This window comes from Ixodes scapularis, unplaced genomic scaffold, assembly GCF_016920785.2.
Source record: "Ixodes scapularis isolate PalLabHiFi unplaced genomic scaffold, ASM1692078v2 PGA_scaffold9__187_contigs__length_104089568, whole genome shotgun sequence".
Taxonomy (NCBI): domain Eukaryota; kingdom Metazoa; phylum Arthropoda; class Arachnida; order Ixodida; family Ixodidae; genus Ixodes; species Ixodes scapularis.
Window position 1 is genome coordinate 91798018 of NW_024609884.1, and position 21725 is coordinate 91819742.

Below are 21725 nucleotides of genomic sequence, written 5' to 3' on the forward strand. Positions count from 1 at the left end.
TTTAACACGTACCGATTTGTTATTCTGGTCTTGCACGAATGTCATCATGTAGACGCCTCCATTTCTCACCGCAGTATTGCAAGTAGCTACTACGATGTCATCCACGGTCAACAGTTTGACAGCGTACCTGAAGTAAAAAAACAACGAAACGTTCTCAGCAAAACTCGCATTGATTCGGCGCACAAAGACAGTAAAAAGGGAAACCACAAGCTGTAGGAATGTGGAATTGGCAACATCCGCGCGTCCTTGTTGTTTTGCTAAAGCAGAAATGGCAATAAATATAACCAGTCCATCTTATAACATTGACTACCACAATTTCTATAAGCGGACACGGGCAGCTTTAACTGGGGCTCCCACTGCACGAACATTCGTGCTGCTAAGGTACGATCAAAAACAAGGGAGCTCGCGCTTATATACAGGGTCTCACCGAAAAATATTTACAGGGTTTCTTTTCTACCGCAAAAATTAATTAGGCATCGCCGAATGCTCATTCTCTGCCCAAAGATAGCGCTAGAGGTCACAACCAGATGCCAAAGTTTCAACCAGATCCGATAACTTAATCAAACGTTATAAGTGATTCTCTGAAAATTTCATTGGGGAATGGCGGCCGGCGGAGTTTTCGAATACGTGGGGCTTTATCAGCACGAGAAATCGAAAACGGGCAAAAATGGGCCCCACATTCCTATAGTAATTTTAAGAAAATCGCATAACTTTTGAATAAGGTATCGGATCGGGCTGAAACTTCGGCACCTGCAGTGGTTGTGACCTCTGGCGCTACCTTTGGGCGAAGAATGAGCGTTCGACGATGCCTAGTTTATTTTTGCGATAAAAAAAAAAAAAAACAAAAAAAAACCTATTTTTTTTTTGTGACACCTTGTATTTTTTGTTGTGATCAATGTTAAAGTGAGGTGAAGCTCATTGTTATATTGCCACATACTTTTCTTCAGTTTCCGCCATTGGGCGGCGAGCTAGAACACCCTTGACAAGAGTATTAAAGGATGTAGAAATAATTATGTAAGTAGGGACCTTCTAGGTAGATTAAAGTATTCAAAATGAACTGGATATATTTTTTTTTACTTTACTCACCATGACTGTAAGGCGTTTTATTGAGCTAACCATATTACTTTCTTCTTTCAGTATGTTTGTTAAATTAACAATCGTTTTTCCCCCGACCAATTTTATACAACAGATTTATACATCGCACGACGGTGAGCATGTGCAGAATATTAGTGAATATTAGTGCTTTTTTTTTTAATTTACTCATGAAAATTAGCGATACTAAGTTTTACATCAGTTGGTACCCACGTGCGCACACACCGTAGCACTAGTAGGTTTCATGTCAGCCTTTCAGCCGCGAAAGGAAATCGGGAAGCACTCGTAATTTCCTGTTAACTGTCACTATATGTCGTGCCTACACTCTAAATCAGGTTACTCATGTTGTTACTGATGCGCACACTGTTACTCATGGTAATGAGTAACAAAATCAAACCTCTTTTTGTGATTTATTTCCGAAGCACTGGCATAGATAGCTGCCTCATGAGTAACACGTGAAAAACGAGAGCTTCATGGGTAACGAAGCGCTTCACTCGCGAATCGTTACCCATGCTTTCGCATTGTTCCTCATGCGGACCACGAAGACCTGCAAAATGTAATGCCGCTAAATCTAGCTTTTCGCGAAAAGTCGTCTACGAACAAAGAGCAGCCATGGAAGCAAAAAATAAAATAAAGAAAATAACACGGGTGCCGGGAAGCGAAACTCTCCGAGAAGGGGACGTTTGTTTGCTATAATTTTTGGAGACCGGGGACCGCTGCGGCGGGCATAACTTTTTCAAGAAAGGTGAGTACGAAGCGGCATAATCCTTGGATTCGCTTTTGTTATTCTGACCTCGGTATATCCATACAGACACTCCTCTGACAAGGCAGCCTGTACAATGTCAGTCAGGCCAGGCCTAACGAACACCGACCTCGGCGGCACCACTCGCGGCTCCTGCGCGTCCCTGGACTGCTCGTGTGGGGCTTTTGTGACCCGTGAGGACGCATTTGGATATGCGGACTGTCCGGCCGGTTGGTGCTTGATTTGTGGCCATCCACCAGCACAGCGCGGGACTTTAGGTGAGTCAGTTTGTGGAAAGAGGGCTGGTCTTGACCGCGTCTCACGTTGCTGCGCTCAGACTCTGTCCCGGAGCGCGCGCGTTCGGCCGGCGCACGATTCACTGAGCGGACAGGAGCACCTTCGGCGACCGGAACCCGAGTGCGCTCCCAATGTACGTATTTCCATTAGGAGCACGAGTGGCTTTTTCGAGCTCAGTGACGACGCTTTCGCCTCATCTGTTTCGCTATTCTTTTGGCTGGTTTTGGTTAGAGCTCAAGCTTCTTGATCTGTCGTGCCTACGCAGCGCCAAGAGCCGACTCAGCGCGCTCCGTCGGCATCGTCACGACACGCTGGCGAAAGCCAAGCAGTCTATAGTCCGGCGCCTCGGTGCAGCCAGCGTGCTTCGTCGTCTACCGGCGGCTTGCTAGCGTGACGTAGCGATGGCGCGCGCGCGTCGGAGTGCGCTGCGTTGCAATATATAGACGCTTTACACACGCGCCCGATTACAGCCGCCATTGCCGACCTTCTCTTGTCTTACCGAGACGCCAAGCCACTCAAGCGGGCTTTCACGAACCTCCACAAAGGACAACGCAGGGGAGAAAGACACAGTTCGACCAAAAATGACAATAAGCTGACCTGCTATGGTAAGGATGGGGCAAAGTGATCAAAATAAGAGGAAACGAAAGCTAAAGGTCGGTTATGGCGGCGCCCACGCACAGGTGCTGCAAAGCGTCTATAGCAGGGCCATGACTTTTAGAAACGTCATGGCGGCCCAGCACTGTACACAGAACCGAAATCAAGCTGCTATGTTCTTCGTTTCTTCGAGCGTAGGAAAAGGAAAAAGGGTAAATAATTCTTGAGCAAATGGGAAGGGGGGTGGGTGATGAAGAAATAATTCATTTGCTGTATTTCTGTATGTATCGATCACCGGATTCATGCGCCGTATTTATTGGTTACAAGTTTGATATTGCAAAGCTGTTAAAGAAAAGTGTTCTAGTTTTGCTGCACTTCTTTTCGTACAGTGAAAACAATCTCGTTAAGGAGGCCAATACGGCACTTAGAAGAGGGCAATATTCATTGCTTGGGTCAACTTGGGCACAAAAATACCCGGACATGCTTTGGGACCGACCGAAAGCTGGGACCAAGCTCTCAACGCGACAGACACGTCTCTGGGTAAATACATTTTCAACTGTTTAATTACCACTGCCCCGTGCTTCGAATGGTATCAGGGAGGGTTCCTAAAACATCTGTTTTGACTTCTGGCAGAGTGTATTCATGTGCCGGTTAACAGCGAGGCGAAAGATGAGGTACGCACGAGAAAAAAAAAGACAAGGCGCAGGCAAACAATGGAGCGGATCAGTATGATGTAGACACTCTAGCGCAGCAGTCCACCCCAGATGCTCTCAAGGAACTGGAGGTAAATTTGTCTTGTGGCTCTCTTATGTGCATTCCAGCATTCAATGCCTCACACCCCCCTCCCTCTTTCAGCCCATCGACTCTGCTGTCAAGTGCCCAGCCTCAGTAAATGTGCCATATGTAGTCAAGCTCCTCAAAGTGACATTTGAAGAGAGGAAAGGCACCGTCTTGGACAAACTTCCAGTCTACTTCTTTAATGCTGAATGCGTAAGTGAGCATTTTGTATTTCATTCTAGTACGCACGCCGACCAAATCATACAGGCTGCTCTTTTTAGAGCATTGTTGACTATGTTTACCGTAACAATGAACTTTGTCTACTCTCTTGGATAGCTGCTGGCAGAATGCGAGCTGCACTTCGCCATGAGTTTTACAAGCATGAAAGGCGTGTGCACCAGCATACTGGAGGGCTTCGGCAAGGATCACGGGATACGCCAAGCAACACTGATGGACGTTCAAGCCTTTCTGCGGTCAAGATCATCCCGCGATGATGCTTTGAGCACGGTCAGTCAAATCTACTAATAAGATAAACGCTTCATGTAATGGCCATGTTAGAAACACGGTATTAGGAACAAGCATTTTTTATGGGGGCTTGCATTGACATGAAATTTAATACAATCCTCGTTGCGTTTTAAAAATAGCTGCGCGACTACATTCCCGCAGAGTGCTCGGTGGACAAACCAGCGTGATGTACGAAATGAATTCAATGAATCAAAAGATCGCAAATATGCTTAGCGTGAAAATGAAGTGTGCATTGGGATGCTGAGCACGACGATTTACCTGTCCAGTCATGCTCAGTCTCCCCATGAGAGACATCATTTTTATGTCTAGGCATACCTGCGGCATTGTCATTCGTGGATGTCTTTCATGGACCACGGTAATAGACTTACCCAGTGCTCGGCAGGGAAGTATAGTCGCGTAGATACTTTTTAAGACTGTGGGTTCAAAGCTATCATACTGACATTTTGCTTTTCGCTCAATGATAATACCGCCCATAACTCGGCCATTTGACTACCCAAAAAGCAATGCTCTTTAACTGACTTCGAATCAAAATAATTAAATTTAAGCCCACATTTGACGCTGAGCGCAGCTATAGAGTGAGAGCGTAAAGATGGGTAGCAGCTATTTTATTAGAGCTTTGGGCACTTTGTTTCCAGGAAGACGTTCCGACAGTTGAGAGAGGATGCCCAGGACCGAAAGTCTTTCTGGGGTCCAAAACAAAGGGTATTCTCTGTCCCGGAAGCAGTCCCCAGGTGGTCAACTTACCAAGCACCTGCTCCGACCTCAAGGCGTCTGTCCTTCTGCTGGGTGTTTATTATATTTTGAACTTGAGCTATCCATCTTCCTATGGGCAGCTTTTAGGGTTTTTGCAAACATTCATTGTAAAACGGGGGTCAAGGTTCGACAGAGGTTACCAATCAGCTCGCCTCTGCTCCCTGATAAGTGCTTGCAAACAGTATTTGAAGTAGCTTAACAAATTGATCGCTATTCTGGTTCTTGACAAGAGTACAGATCTTCCTCCTTTGCGAAATTTTCTAGTACTTTTATTTCAAAGTTCGTTTGAGTAAAATAGGGTGTAGTTCTAAGTTAGAAATTGCGACAAGCATATCATCCCGAGATGTGATAAAATTTGTTTGGAATAAAGTTCTTTCAAGTTGAGTATTGCTTCTCTCATGCCAAACAGTTATTTTTGCCCTTCCAGCAGGCCCGTCTGGCACCTGGGAGGTTGTTGGCGAATAGATTTCATCCCGCTTCTCTGCATTCACTATAAAGTTGCCATCGAACCGCCAGGCAACTTGCTGCGTCCCCATTTCCAGTTTATTTGGAGAGCAAGCTATAAGAATTTCGTCATCATTGCGGTTGAGGATCATGCGTCATCTTTAAATGATAGGTATATTAATTCCCAGGTCCGGTGGGCAAGCTGACAGCATGCCGAACCCAGTAGCACCCTCACAAGAGCTCGGGGATCAGCGCTGCTCTTAAATCCAGGCCTGCAAGAAACATTCAAAGGCGGGAAAATTTTCTCGCCACTCTTTCACTGGTCCCCCTCGCACGTAGGGGGGGGGGGGGGGGGGAGTGGTGAGGAGGTTTTAAACATAGGAAACCGTTTTTGCTCATGGGATGGGTAACGTCCTGCTACTCATGGGATGAGTAACGTTCGCATGAGTAACATAATTACGCATAAATCAAGCGGCACAAAAGATGCACTTTTGTGCCGCATGTCATGAGTAATCACATTTAGAGTGTATTAATCAAATTAAAAACAGATATAAAGAGAAGTGGCTCTACAGCGCGCTTCGCAGTCTCGTGACTGCATTCACTCAAATGAGTGGTGCTTTAGTTATTCGTACTCTGCCGCATAGCACCCATATACACTTCAAGAAGACTCGTTCGTCTACTTAACCGAGGCCGAAGTAAACGTTTCGACTTAACGGCGAAGTCTGTGAAATCACAGTAAGCATGACGTGAACTAATAGACCACCATCCTTTTTACTACATTGAACATCTTTTTTTTTTTCTTTTTTTTTGCGAAAAGAGAAAACTTTTTTTCGACCTCGGCATTCATCATATATACATCCTTCTGAAGTCGTAGTGGTTGACTCTCCGAATGGTCTTGCGGGAAAGCAGAAACGTATGGGCGTGTTTGAGCCTGTAGCCAGCGTGACGTTCAGTCTGCTCGGCAGCGTATTCGAAAAAAACTTGTAAGGTAAGTTGTAGGACCAACGGGCGATGCTTAGATAAACGCGCCGCAGTGATTCACGCGATGGCTCTTAGACGGCTCCTAGATTTGCTTACGCTTATCGGGTAAGCAAATAGGGAAACCGGTCAAAGGCTCGCGCGTAAATTATTTATGCGTGTTTACCTAACCTTCACCCCCCCCCCCCCCCCCGGTAAATCAGGCCATTGTAGATTAGGAGAGGGCTCGGCAGCACACAGCGACCAACAGACCGATGTCTACTATGTTCCTCACACAGATGATTCCCTGGTTTATTTGCCAAATTATAAACTCTAACTGTTTCAACGTGCTAGGACATGCCGCAGCGGACACGGGCTCGGTCGAACTCTGCAACCAGGATTGGTTACTTTGCACCCCGCTCCAGTGGCTTCACTAGGGTCAGCTGCACTCGGGGCGGTTGCCCGAGACCCCCCCCGTTTCGTGGCCCGCCGTGACACCCCCCGGAACGCTGCACCCGGGGCAATCCGCCCGCCCCCCCCCCCCTCCCTTGTGACGCCACTGTCCCGCCCACATCGACGTCATCGGCAACCAGGCTACTAAACAATGTCCAGACCTGCTGAATCTGAGAGGGCTCGGCAACCACGCGACGACCAACATGCTGAAGTCTACTCTGTTCCTCACGCAGATTTGGAATATGTTCAACGCAAGGGAGTTCAGCAGGGATTGTGTATTTCTCTTAATCGTGCCGAGCCCTCGGAAGTGTCGTGTGATGTTGCTGGAATGCCGGAGTGTTATGGAGTGGATGTGTGAATGGCAACTCTTATTGTCCAGGGACGTGGAGGACAATCCTGGGCCTGACGAAAAGGTCCTGGAAATACTGTCTGGCTTTGTCTAGTCAGAACGGAAATAAATACAAACCAGAAAGAAAGAAATATATACAAACCAGAAGAACATGAAAGTTTATCAAACGTGCCTAGAAGACAGTATCAAGAAAATTAACAATAAAATCAGAAAATTTTAGAACGTTATGATAAAAGTTCATTACCTCAATGAGAACGTAAAAGGAATTGACAGGGAAGTTGAAATCCTCGAGAAAACTCTCGAACAACATAACAATCGTATGGTCGACTTCGAAAATCGAAGCCGAACTTGCTAATATTTGGACTGGCTGAAACAGATAAAGCAAATGACGGCGACTTGAAACAAAAAGTATTAAAATAATTATTTGAGACTAAACTTTCACTTCAAGTCAGGCCACTTGAAAGAATTTCCAGAGTCGGAAACAAAAGAAAATAATCATGCAGATCTGCCCTTAGCAAAAAGAGGCCGTACTTCAAACGAAGTTGAAATATATTTAGTACGAATATTCATTTTGTATTTATTCTGTATTATTTTGGCCGCATTCGAAATACGCCCGTAAGGTATTCAAAATACATTATAAATATGAATCAAAAAAATGTTTTAGATATACCAAAAATATTATTCCTTCACACTGAAGATGCCATTTGTGCATTAAAAACCGGTTACACAATTATTTTTTTTTTATTTTCGATTTAGTCAGCAAATGGTGTCCCTGTGGTATTTGAAGGCACTACTAAATACATCTTACAAAGCTACATTAGAAACGAACACGAACACTATGACGCACTGAACAGCTCATTCACAGCCCCGTTGACTGCTCTAGAGCCTTATATAGCCTACATATTGAAGGTAATCATTTTTTCGGTGACCACCTCTGCGCTTATTAAGGTTCCAAGTATTCGATCTTCTCCTCGGGAGTCTGTCAAAGGGGAAACAGTGTTTTGAAGTTCGTGGACGATATCTCTTACTAAAAGGCATTGGTACAACTACTAACAATTCGGCGCAGTCCCTAAAAGAATATCCACACAAACGGCTCATAAGATACATGTTATTGCTTCTCTGCGTAGCACCACTCAGGACGAAGCGAATTAAGGCAGTTTCTTCACTTTAAAATACTGTAAACGACTTTATTTTCGTGAGGACCTAATTCTCGCAAAGTTCGCGAATCGCCTACAGTTCCGAAAAATAGGTCCCGTGAACAATTCCGGCAAAATGTAAAAACATTAAAATCTATGTTGCGATCCCAGCGCGTCGCGAAAATTAGAATTTGCGAATTATTCCAGAACTCCAACTTTGACCTAAATCGCGAAATATTGAGCCTGCGAAAAATAAATATTTTACAGTAGTTGTTTTGTTTTTGTTTTTTAGTAGTAGACTATTTAATATGGTAGTTAATGTCACTATATTAAAGTCACTATTCGCATCACGTACAATGGTGAGTATACACGTTCAGTGAACTAACATTGTGCTAACAAAACCACGCCAAATGTATCTGTTCACAGCACCTGCTGAAGCTTTCCAGCATCAGCAAATGTTGTGGTTGTAGTTCTTCAAACCCGTTTGCGATTGGTGTGCAATGAACAGATCAGGTGTGTTCTTGATAGAAAAAAGGAAACAATAACATAAACTGGGCTGATTTATCAGTGCGGTGCTGCGCGATTCAGTTGAAAAACTAATCAAATGTTGTATTTAGGCGCTTCAGTCTACTCCATATCTGCTTGAAGAGAACTTCTAGAAGGGGAGCTTTTCAATGTTTTGGTAGTTTAAGTCAAACTACCGAAGTATTGCAGTCAAAAGGCACTTAGAGTATAACACAACAGTATTTACGATTTTTAGGTATTTTAAAAGTATTCTGCACGTATTTTTGATTGCTTCATTTTCTTAGGGTTGGAGTATATTTTGCATGAATTAAATAAATATTTCAAGAAATATATGTGAAAGGTATTTTGTGCCTATTAATTTAGTATTTACATATTTCAAAACGCATGAAGGGAACTTCAAATGTAGTTTAAGTAAAGGTATTTTAAAATGACTTTTAGAAATATATTTTAGTACCAAGCAAAAAAAAAAAGAAGTTTATATTTTCGGTATATTTTTCGTGTACTTACAATTATGAACTGTATTTCAAATACACTCAAATTAGAATGTGGTATATTTCAAACGTATTAGTTTTCGCTAAGGGTGTCATAATGAAGTACTTTAATTACAGCTAAGACTAGTAGCGCTAAAGCACTAAAAGAAGTTAAACAGAATGGCCATCGGTCTCAGCAGCGACTACGCCAAAGAAACAAAAGAAAAACGCGAAAATCAGTCAGCCTTCAGTTCCATAATCCAGATAGTGAAAAGTTACACTGCGGTTTTGGGGGCTACTACATATATACATTTTTAGGCAAATAAAAATAACCACTCGACGCGCGTGTTCGATTTCAAATGAAACCACCGTTGAAATGTATTGCCGAATGAGATTGTGAATATAGAAACGGTGACTTCTATAGAGCATTCCATCATTGCATTATTAAATGAATAAAAGCGGAGACCGCTGTTTTTATGTATTATATGAAATGATAGATTGTTTTCAATCTTCTTCGCTATACCTATTCTTGTTTTTACGGCTTTTTTTTTATGGAAAACTTATATTTAGCGTTGTCTTTGATTTGTAATTTTTTTCTTTTTACGCCTGTCTGTTGTAGATCATATATTTCTTGCATTTTAGAAATTTTAACGCGAGAGCGTTGAGGAGCTCGTGTCGCAGAAAAGCCGGCGTCGGTGGCGTTATGGCGGAAAAATCCTGATTGGTTCATAGGGTCACGACGTCAGACACATGACCTCACGAAGGAAAATTCAAGCAACCTACAACGCACACGTGAATCGTGACGTCACGCATAGAATGAAAGTGATTTAAACGCGACATGGGCAATTCGAATTAAAAATCGCCACGTATGTCAAATGATTTCACTTTAAAGTAATTTATATACTTTAAACAAAAAATTTGAAGAATTTTAGGCGGCATCCGAACCCACGACCCTCCGGTTGCGAGCTAGACGCGCTACTCCCTAGGTTAAGCAGAGACGCTTGCACGACTTCGGAACGATCGGGAGTTTATTATGTTTCGCTATTCGTTTCACTCTTAAAGGCTAATCTGAAGCGTCCACCAGGTCTTTTTTTAGTAGCTCTGACCCTCCCTGTAATAGCCCCCAAGAGAGGGCTAACAATATTTTGGAATAAAAAAATAAATAAATATGACGTCCATCAAAAAGCCCGAATCAGAATGCCGAAATCGGCCCGCTGACTGACTTCACCAGCTTTTCCCAATACGCTGCTCGGCAATCCAGCACAGATAACATATCAGAGAACAGACGTCTTCTGGCCTTAGTCATTCACTTAGCCTTTTCTGTAGATCACGGCGACGAGCGCAATGTACGCGCTCTTCGTTCAATTAGGCGTGTGTGATAGGTTCATAAACAGTGCCGTTGGTATTAATGGGTGAAGAGCGTGTTGGTGTGGGGCAAGAGTGAAGATAAAATGAACATGTAGGACGAAAGAACCACATCTTTCAACTAGCAACGGACACATAGGAATTCCAAAAGAGAGCAAAAGATTAAAGGCGGAAAATTCGAGGCAAGGGAAAGTAACTAAGGAGAGGCAAAAGAGAAGAGACAATAAGATCAAATGCAGTTAGGTTGACAGTCATTTCTGATTTCAGAAATTCAAGTTCAGTCTTCGCAGCACCGATACTTTGTTTCACTATAAGCCAAAGCGCAGTCAAAGCCTAGACGACATTGAAGCAGATTCACAGACTAAGCGTGCAATGTCGAGGCGCATTTACTGTACTTGATTGATTGATTTAGCCGTCAATAATGCATGCCATGACGTTGCAGCTGTTTTGTTGGCCTCATCGGCTCGCTGTGTCGGCTGCGCTAGAACATAACACGGAAGCAAGTTCTGACGGCAAGGCTGTAGAGCGGTATTTTTAATGTTACCTACCACAGCGGGGGAGAAATCGGGGACGAGTGCTGCGTCAGCATTCGCCCAGGACTAGAGCTCAGTCACAGAGGAGTTCCAGTAGAACGATGACTCAGCACTCGGATCTGCACCGCGCTGGCCCGCGCTAAGTGACGCAGAAAATACAGCGCTATGGCCGTGCTACCTGGGTGCTGTGCGTCCGTAAGGAGAAAGTCCTCTTTGTGGAGAAGGCTGGCACCTCGCCGCCGAAGCCATCTCCAAAAATAAAACAAAAGTAATTAAGGGAAAAAATCAATAACCAAAAATCTTACTTTCCAGGCGCTATGTTGCTCAGGTTGGTGTATCCCGTGGATGAGTTTCCCGTTATAGGATAAAGAACCTCTTTCCCTTTGGCACCCCCTTCAAAGACCACTTTCGTAATTATTTCCTGAACGGAGTACAAAACTCGCATTCCGGAATCCAGGTTCTCGAACTTCAGGTGAGTGTGAGGGATCTGACAAAAGAAGAAAAACATCGAGTTACAACACTGAGGACCTGTCCCATGTAATCGAATCTACGGCTTGAACATGCTTCGACGTCACCTACACTACAATAATCGTATGAATTGCCGAGCGTTCGTTTTTCCGCAGAACCAATCGCTACGATCAGCTTACGGATGCTATGAATGGCCATGATCGTTCAGTCCCGAAAATGCTATCTGCATATGCATTGACCACGAGGTTTGCGGGAACCCTTTCCCGCGTTCCCCATGGTCTCCACCTGACGTCACGTGACCTTTCTCCCGAGAGGGAAATAACTCATCTATGGGCGTCAGCCAATGGCAAGGGTCAGGCAGCCGGAGGGGGCACTGCGGGGAGGGGACCGAGCTGACAACGAGAAAGAGCGGCCGGCTCTCTCTTCACCGGACCACCAAACCCGATGGTCGCTCCTGGCGCGGACCCACGGAGACGGCGGGCAACCCCGCTGAACTACCGTCGACCCCAGCCCCCGCGGGACCATGACAAGTGAGCAAGTAAAGAGTCCCATGAGGGCTTGGCTGCGATGTGAGTCCATTCGGAGACCATTAGTCGAAAACGTTAAAAAAAAAAAAAAACAGTTTTTAGGGGCGAAGTTCTTTAGGGACTAGCCTTGTTCGTCTGTCCGTCCGTCCGTCCGTCCGTCCATCCGGCGTCCGTGCTCACATAAGAAGAAAAAAATGTTTGCCCAGCCGACCGGATTCGATCCTGTGCGCCAATGGATTTCTAGTCCATCGACTTAACCACTCGGCCACGACTGCGGGACGAATAAGGGGCTCTGAGATGTGATAGCAACTCAAGAGCTGGGGTTTCTGTCATGGATGGAGCGTTGCATGTAGCCGCTCAACGTCTATACAGGAGAGGGCGCTGCGGTCAAATGCGTATATAATCGCGTTAAACTTGGCATGCATTGGCTCAACATTTATAAGCGAGAAAGCGCTGCGGTCAAATGCTCAAATGCGTATATAACCACGTTCCATACGACACATTCTCTTTCTGACATGGACCGTTGACTTAAGCAGTGGAGATGCGTTCCCACGGCTTCTAGCGGATCCAAGCTGATACGCTAGAAGAACCACTGGCTCTGCATTTCACCGACCATAAAGCAGTAATAATGAAGTCGAAACGACAACCCGGAACTCAGCACTACCTATGAGCAGTAACAAAAAATGAGCACCATCAGCACTACCTATGAACCATAAAATCAGTATCATCAGCACCACCAGAGCTTCGCCCCATCAACATCACTCAACACGTAAAAATGCGTTTTTTTTTTTTTTCTGCTTTTTTGCCAGTCTCTTATTACACGCTTTCTGGGGTTTCCGCTCGTTCAGAAGAGAAGTAAACAAGCAAGCGTTTTCAAAATTGTACTGAGACAGCTCAGCCCATCAACGACTGACAATAGAAAAATCTTTACCTCAAGGGCATGATCCGCACACTCCCACAGGGACGCGGAGCACGTGAAAAATCCACCTTGTTCCTGACAACAGCTATTTCCAGGTTAAACCAGTTATTTGCAAGGTTACCTCTGCAGATCGTAATAATTACCCTTTAAAACTTCCTGCGGGCGTACTTTTTTGCAGAACACGTGGAGAGGCAATCTTCACGAAGCATGTCAATCGAATGACGTAACTGTTCAAACCGCACGCTGCGATCTTACAGCAAGACGTATTTTTCAGCCATGCTCCCTCCGTAGGTCGGAGGGAGTGGTTCTCAGCGCTCTGCGGGAGAATAAACGTACAGTCAGCACGAAATGAAACCCAAACGCCGGAACGCGTGGCCGTTGATACAGGCTGCTCCACCTGGAGGGCCCCTGAGAACTAATGAAAATGCGCCGGGGTCCGAGAGTGCGGGTCCTATTAAGATGAGCTCGACCCTCGCGCGGCGCGTCTGGGAGTTCCGCGTTTCGCCGGTGGCGCGCTGTAAGCGCCGTCACATACGATACAAAAAGCACAGTCACTCGCTTTGTGTATCGGATTCCCCGCGATATCTCTTCAGCACTGTCATTCATTATCGCTTTGTGTATCGCAAGGGCGAAATGAAAGTTGAAACATTTCGTGCACGGAAGACCCGTAGTGCTTGATGACGTGTCGCCGGAACCACGCTGGGGCTCCGGTGAACAACGTGCCACGTGCGGTTTCTGAGAAATAGCGAAACGTCATAAACGGAAAATAAAATTCGTTTGTTGGCACGACCATACTCTTTATAAAAAAAAAAAATACTCCAATAGACTGACGCGGATGCCTCGGTTTTTATGAGCAATGCGCATGTTTTTGTGCGAGGTTATCAGTCGATTCTTAAAAAGCGAAGGATTGCTTGCTGACGCTCTTTGGTAACCACCGATATGCCAGGCGTATCAATTCCGGAGCGGAATAAATTCATCACCCTCTCTGAGCAGGGCTTATCGCAAAGAGCTATAGCCAGGTTAATTGGCCGCCCGGTGTCAACCGGGCGACGGTGGGCCGGCAGTGGGGCGACAGAAAAGCACCCTGAGTGACGGCGCTCACAGCGCGCCACCGGCGAAACGCGGAAGTCCCAGACAGGGTGTCGAACCGGAACCGAACCGAACCGAAAACCGGAACCGAACCGTTATTTTTAGCCGAACCGGAACTGAACCGAACCGAAATCTTTGCCGCCATCTTGGAACTGAACCGGAACCGAACCGAAAAAATATATAACGGTTACCGGTTCAAAACGGTTCAAGGTAATTTTTTTAATTTTTCGTTAGTATCAGAAAATGAATATATGGGAATAAAAAATTGGCAGATTTATTTCTATCTATTGATCAAATCGTCACAAAGAGAATTGCAATTTATGATACATTGTGGGTTTTCGTGGCGCTTTTGTATTGACACTATGATTAACCATGTGTCACATTGTCACGTGACGTCATGGTGTCAATGCATGCTGACAAATGTCACGTGACCCACTGCGCCAAGTCAATTTAATTTGAGGATGTCACTAGATGTATTAACCGTGTTGACAGCGTGACGTAACATGACATCACGACTTCGCACCGCGAGTCAGGTGACGCCGTGACGTAAGTGATTTTCATAACCCCGAGTCGTGTGCTCGGGTTCATGACAATCAGCATCGCCAAACATTCGGGTAACGGCTCATGTTCAATTAAATTTGATAATAACCGAACTCTAACAATATCTGAAGCTCCATCCCAAGTTTTTGCTTTCCAAACCCTAGCGCATGACTGAACACTGACGGTATATAATTAGCGTCAGATCACGTGGCCGCTTGTTCTACTTGGGAGTTGGAGGCGATCGACAGCTGTATCTTTTCTTTATTTTTTCTGCATCTGCTATTGCGCAGAGGGAAAAACTAATGGATGTTTTCGCAAGCTATCAGCGTCAGGGGTTACTTCTTAGCAGTATTTACTGAAAGTACAAAAAACGTTGCACGAGTAATTTTACATCATTGAGGCTCCCAAATCTTTTTTCGCGGTTGCTGAACTGCATCCGAAGGATGTCCCCGAGAATAGAAGTATTGAAATGACTAAATGTGTCTCATTAATATGACGTTATATAGAACTACGTGTGCGTACAAGAGAAATGACGAAAAAAAAAAAGATCCTAGCGATTTTAGGGGCACAGCCGAACGAACGTTGGCAGTCGCTCCAAGTCTCACACGAGTATCGTTCTGAAGTTATTGCCGAAGTTTCAACCACCTCTGTATTTTGCTTAAAGGAACCATAACAATGTTTTATACATTCACGTTTACTACTTAGAATCACTCCCTAACGTTAATAACTGAATAAACTTGGCTTTGATCTTCTTTCTAGGCAATGGCAGTGGCCAAAAAAATTGGAGAAATATGAGCATCATTCATCCCCTCAACTCGGAGCCAGAAGCGGCCATGTGGCCTGGTGCCTATCTTATGCCGCCAACGTTAATCATACCCCCGTGCTGGGGTTGGAAAGGAAAAAAACCCGTGCTGGGGGGGGGGGGGGGGCGAGCTCGAGGCATTGTTAGAGTTCGGCCGTACTCATAACTGCAGTGGTTGGACACGAGCCACTACCCAAGTGTCCGTCGAGGCATTGATTGTTACCAGCCGATTTACAGTGCTCACGCAGTACTCGTGTCCAATCCATGAGCCGCGCTCGACTGTCATCAGGCGGGTGGTTTCGATCCCACAATTACGTCATCAAGCTTTGCGAAGGCAAGACAGAAAAAAATAGTCCCCTTTTATCCTCGCAATTTCACCGCGACAAACAAGCTTCTGAATCAGTGGCGGTCATTTCCGAGTATAGTTGGGCCAGACCATGAGCAATGCGCCTCTGCGAAATCATGAACGTTCTAACACGATATCATTTTATGACCCCTTTAATCTTCACGGGGTGCAAAATAAAAGCAATGGAGGGTTGCTGCCAGCAAGTGACAAATAAAATTGTCGAATTAGCACGCGCAAACGGAGGCGGTAATTCCTCAGGAATACAAAATATTCTCTGGAGGAGCAACAAAAAAAGAAAAAGAAGTTTGTGTGTGTATGTGTGTGTGTGTGTGGGGGGGGGGGGGGTAGTTATAAAAAAACATACTGCGATGTAAAGGTTCCTCTTCCCCGCATCTTCGACGCAGACCAAAAACCGTAGCCCCGGAAACTACTTTGTTTGCAAACAACACTCTTGCCAAAAAGCACCTTTTGATCGTGCCAGACGCTTGCGCAGTTCCTCACAAAGATGCACTAAGAATAATAATACGCGCCTTTAAAATACTTAGATATCACTGCGCGCGAACCTCCTGTAGCGAGCATTTTGCACCATCGAATTTGATTTTATCGGCAAGAAAAAATCACAATGACCACCAGCATATAGTGTGATGACGTCACGTGCATACCATGTTAAGCTGTTCAGCTTTCTGGTGAAATGCTATGTTCCCAACACTAGCAATAGATGTCCTAACTGTAAAGTTGTGCAGTATTTATAGCAGTCCTGCGATGATGTACGGCAGCCTAGAGATATGTTAGAGCGTGACAGTTGAAGCATAGTTTTGTAAAGTGAGGGCCCAAAACAAGTACAGGTAAAACCGAATATAGCCTTAGCCTCCCGAGGCAGTAATTCGCGAAGTTTTGCGCTCATGCAAATTGATAAAATGTGATTTATATTAGGATTGAAGAATCTTTGTCTGTCCTTCGTGCTATTTATTTATAATTAGGAATTTCATTGCATGCATCTTTATGCATCTCTTTTTGCAGTAAGGCGTACTGTAAGGGATTGTTTGGAAAAATACAATTAATTATTTCTCTCTTTTTGAACATTTCGTGTATCTGCCTGCCGATCTATCATGCGAGCACAGAGTCCTTTTTGGCATACCCTGCAACCCGATGTTTCACACTGCTAATCATCGAACAAAAAACACGTTTACGCAGACTCAACAGCTCACGTAGTTTCGAATATCGTCCTTCCGTGTCGGTCTCAAGCGGTTATGTGAGCTTTATACAAAAGAAAATTGAATGATCATTATAAAAAAAAAAAATATTTAATTACTAACTGAAGATGTGACAACATAAATAAAGGGCCCACCAGCCTAAAACAAAGCCCCCCCCCCCCCCCCCCCCCCCCAATTATTTGAAAGGTGCTCTGCACATATTTTTCGGCGTTTTTATCCTCGACAGGCACGTTGCAAGGGATTTGGCACAGTCTTACACACGTTTCTTATTTTGAAGCTAATTTAAATAACTGTATGTTCCTCAGACATATAACTTCTCAAACATATAGAAGTCTGTTATTGCATCTTTTATGCGGTTAACATAACTTTTATGTCTCTGTGGACTGGACAAAAACAAAGTACACAAGGGCGCTCGGCGGAACTACGACGATTACGCACGCAAACCGTGAGAAAGTGTCCAATTAAGTAGATTCCATGTCGAGTATAACATGGAATACTACCTCGTTTTACTTAAAGAAACAAAAACTTGGAGGCCGCTTAAGCTTCGCCCTTAAAAGTTGAACGCGATAGCGTTGACGGGCCTCGTTCGCATCACCTTCTCATTCGCCGTGCAAGCGTGCCTCATGTGGCCTATTAAGGAGCCTGTCTGACTCGCAACCGAAGGATCGTGGGTTCGAATCCCGCCTAAAATTTTTACATTTTTTTTTTCTTTTAAGGCAAATTAATTACTTTTTAAAGTGAAATAATTTGAGACATACGGCGAACTTTAATTCGCACTACAGGTCATGTTTTGATCACTTTCGTTCCACGCGTGATGTCACTTTTAACGTGAGCATTGTGGATTGTTTGAAATCCCTGCGCGAGGGCATGTAGCTGTGACGTCAAAATTTTATCGACCAATCAGGATTTTCCAGTCACGCCACCGACATCGACTTTTCTGCGACATGAGCTCCTTCACGCTGTCGCGTTAAATCATCAGTTAGCAAGAGTGATGCTCATTTGCAAATTAAATTTACCGGCCTCCTGTCAAGAACAAAGCTCAACAGCCAGGCTATGCCAGCTCATCCTGTATAAAAAAATGTTTACTTGGGCCCACGCTATGTTGGGCCAGATTCAATCTGAGTGCGAAGGTGCGTATAGATTAAAGTAAACAATTTCGATTACTCCTTTCTGCATGATTAGTCGCATGCATCGCGGTGCTGAGTGTAAACAATGTTTGGTTAGAAAAACAAGCATTGTGATTGCCGCCCGGTGTTTCTATAAAAAATAGACTCAAAGGAATTTTCCTAAAACTTCCGTGACGTTCTGAAAATTTCATTGCTTTAGCTCCTAATATATATATTGTGAAACATATTTCGTAAACCATATTTCATGATATATATAGCCAGGAGGTGCCCATTTCATTTTGTTGTTAGTGCTGTAATTAATTTCTTAGTTCAAGGACACAATCACGATTTAACTTTTAATACTGCGACACAAAGTTGTACCAATTACGGGTATTTTATGCGACCTACTATACTTTGCGACAACATTCTTTACCGTGTAAATAGATCAGCTTGAACTTTAGAATTTTACTTAATTCCGAAGAAAGAAAGGACGGAAAAAGACAACATATAGTTCAAAATTTTAAGCTGATCTATTTACAGGTATGTACCAACAAGCTCAACTCTTTACTGTGTTGTACTTAAACATTTTGATTCAGGTAAAATACACGTGGCTGGCAAACAAAAGGGATCTTGAGTCGTATGAACACAACGTGATGCACGTTAATGTAGTTTTTTTTAATTTTTTTTTACTGTTGCGGAGAAATTAAATAACTGAATTTTATATTTTTGGTACTTGAAGACAAAATTGAATTGCACGGACGATAGAAGAAACTTTATAGTTAATCGTTTCACGATGCAAATAGTGTCTATTGCCAGAACAACGCGGAAAATATTTTCTCAATTTTGCGGTTCAAACCGGTTCGAACCGGTTCGAACCGGTTTGAACCGTTATTTTGTGCTCCCCGGAACTGAACCGGAACGGAACCGAAAGCCATGAACCCGAACCCGAACCGAACCGATAAGAATTTCGGTTCGACACTCTGGTCCCAGACGCCCCACGCGAGGGTTGAGGACATCTTAGTAGGACCCGCACCCTCGCACCCAGGTGCATTTTCATTAGTTCTCGGGGGCCCTCCAGGTGGGGCAGCCTGTATCGATGGCCACGCGTTCCCGCGTTCGGGTTTCATTCGGTGCTGACTGTACAGTCACGATCAGAAGTAATTGGAACACGAGAGCGGTGGCCCAACTGCATTGCAGCGCGATCTATCCGCGCTCGTAGAAACTGATAGGAGACTAAGCGCATGCGTTCATGCCAGCGCCGACAGTCCCTCTGCGCAGCTCTATCTATTTCTTTTACCGGAGATCAAGATAATCTTTCGCTTCTTCTCAGATACGACACGTGATGGCGCTGATAGCGTCCGACAGCGTTACGAGGACGCTCCCTGCGAGCGCGAACTGAGAAAACGGGTGCACTATCAGAATCATCTGAAGCGGATCGGTGCTGGTTCAATGACGCGGCAAACGCTAATGGCGTGACGCATCGCTACGTAAAAAAAAATATCTTTATATTGTTCTCGAGTAGATAGCAACGCCAGCTGCAGAAAATGACACACGAAGTTGACAAAGGCCATAGGTTCCAAGCAACGAACCGCGTTTTTATTTTATTTTTGTCGAGATAAGATATCAGAGAGCATATTTTAGTGGGACAGCAGTCTTTCGGTTTCTCTCTGCACCAGGATGCCTTCAAGGGTGGAAAGCGTGCCCGCTGTCTGCTTGCAGCGCCATCGGGGACGTAGCGTTGCGTCCCAGAAGCGATAAGGAACGATTAGAACCTCCGGTAAAGGAATAGGTCGAGGTGAGCAGAGGGGCCATCGGCGGCGGCATGCACGCATGCGCGTACTCTCTTATCAGTTCCCACGAGCGCGGCTAGATTGCGCTGCAATGCAGTCGGGCCACCGCTCCCGTGTTCTTAGTTACTTCTGATCGTGACTGTACATGCTTTCGTCTCTTTTAACTGAAGCATTGACAACAAGTCCTCATGCCCAAATTTTCAGTGTCATTCAGAGCCTTACTTCAGAGAAGATAAAACTTTTCTTGAGCATTCTGGTAATCCCGGGGGAACAGAATATATAGACTTTTGAATCGCTTATCACCCAGATGAAAAATGCCGAGTCACTGAGCTGTGGACGCATGCGCAGCGTCTGATATACCGCGTAGAAGGCGATTCTTGCAAAGGTCCATACCTAGCGCGTATCGAAGCAGTCGGAACGTAATGTTGGGCACAGTGTTCACCTTTTGCCAAGGTACAACGAGACCGGGTGTAACCGTGGGCTCACTCTGCTGGCGCCGCCTGGCCGTTGCCGGTTGGATATATTACGCGTGCTTTATGATTTGTTAAACTTGGTTAAAAGAAGCTTTGGGTGGTTCCAGATTCTTGCATTAACGACACACTCATGTGCCGCTCAAGTTTATCAGAAGCATCAAGACAAGTATCATTTATTTGGGAGTAAAGTATCTGAGCAGTATGCATTAATAAGAATATTCATTGAGTTCTGCTTCTTCCGAGGTTGCGTGTAGTTCCCTGAGGGCTAGCACGATGGGCTTGCGGTACCTGCCTTTACAAGATTGGATTGCGCGTAGTGCCTTAATAAATTTGTTAATTATTATTTGCAGTTACAAAAAGAACCTGCACCACCGAAGCATTTTAGCAGGTACAGTCCAGTGTTAATGACAAAAACGAACTCGCTTGTGCAACACAAACAGGTAAAACCCATTAAAGCTGTATGATCGATGTTATTGCTCTTGAATGCGTGCATTGGGATTGCAAAGTCTGTTTAAGCTACCAGCTCGTGACAGCTGAAGTAATCGAGAGGGTTAGAGGTTTTACCCCTAAAGCCCCTTGATAAAATTCACGTTTCGCGTTTCTTCTAAGCACCGACATGCATTGTTCTGCGAACGCCCAAAACACGTGCCTCAAGCAAATGCTGCAACGCCATTCGCTTCCAAGGGTAGTTAATTTCAGTTGTTTAACATACCATTTGCGTCCAAGAGCTACACGAGGCGCGGGTCTCATGTATTCGCTGATTTCACGCCACTTGCAACGTAGAAACCAGCACATCAAGGGGTTTGAGAATTATAACGCCCGCTACGCTATCCATAGACCTTTCCAAAAAGAGGTCTCTGGCTGCCACCATTTTGCGACTCGAGCGACCCCTTTCAGCCAGAAATCTCTGCCACCCACCTGAGCTGTGGAAACCCGGTCAGCGCGGCTACCCACCTGCATTGTGCATTCGGAGTTCGCCGGCTTTTCTTGAAAGTGTTTACTTTATTAGGATGATTAGGTGTTTTGTGTTATCTGCCACTGTGAGAACCAATAAATACCAGGGCTCGTAGCCTGCTCGGCCTATGCAGGAAACGAATGAAGAGAGCAAACGTTAAGCAGCCCGCGACGCGGGCCGTTCTACGTTCTTCGAGGATTATTTCCGTTGAGAGAATCTCCTAAAAGCCTTCTCGGCTATGTTCCTGGTCTTGGCGAGAAATATCTGATGGGGTCCGGGGTATGGGGACGGAGTAGACACGTTCGTTCATTTGTTTTGGTGCTGTGTAAAAAAGCACTGCCTTCAAAACGGGCCTCCAGACAAAATGTTTGGAGGGAACAGCGCAAAAAGGACGTAGGACGAGGTCGAAGAAACACACAGACAGGGCGCTGACTTACAACTGAAAGTTGTAAGTCAGCGTAAGCTTTCACACCTTTGTGCTGCT

The 21725-nt window shown here is 44.9% G+C and overlaps 1 protein-coding gene and 1 long non-coding RNA gene across 3 annotated transcripts in view; one reads left to right on the forward strand and one right to left on the reverse strand.

Annotated features, from left to right (window-relative positions):
• Positions 1-21725, reverse strand: part of LOC8041128 (solute carrier family 15 member 1) — a 340827-nt gene that overhangs the window by 9050 nt on the left and 310052 nt on the right. For both annotated transcript variants that reach the window (XM_040218270.3, XM_029975228.3), the window contains 2 exons: positions 11318-11499; positions 13-127 (listed from right to left, as the gene is read on the reverse strand). In XM_040218270.3, the coding sequence (XP_040074204.1) occupies positions 13-127; positions 11318-11499 (297 nt within the window). The remainder of the gene's footprint in view (positions 1-12; positions 128-11317; positions 11500-21725) is intronic.
• On the forward strand, positions 3704-4704 carry LOC115316509. Its single transcript, XR_005717039.3, has 3 exons — positions 3704-3715; positions 3839-4009; positions 4663-4704. It is a non-coding gene; the product is annotated as an uncharacterized LOC115316509 (long non-coding RNA).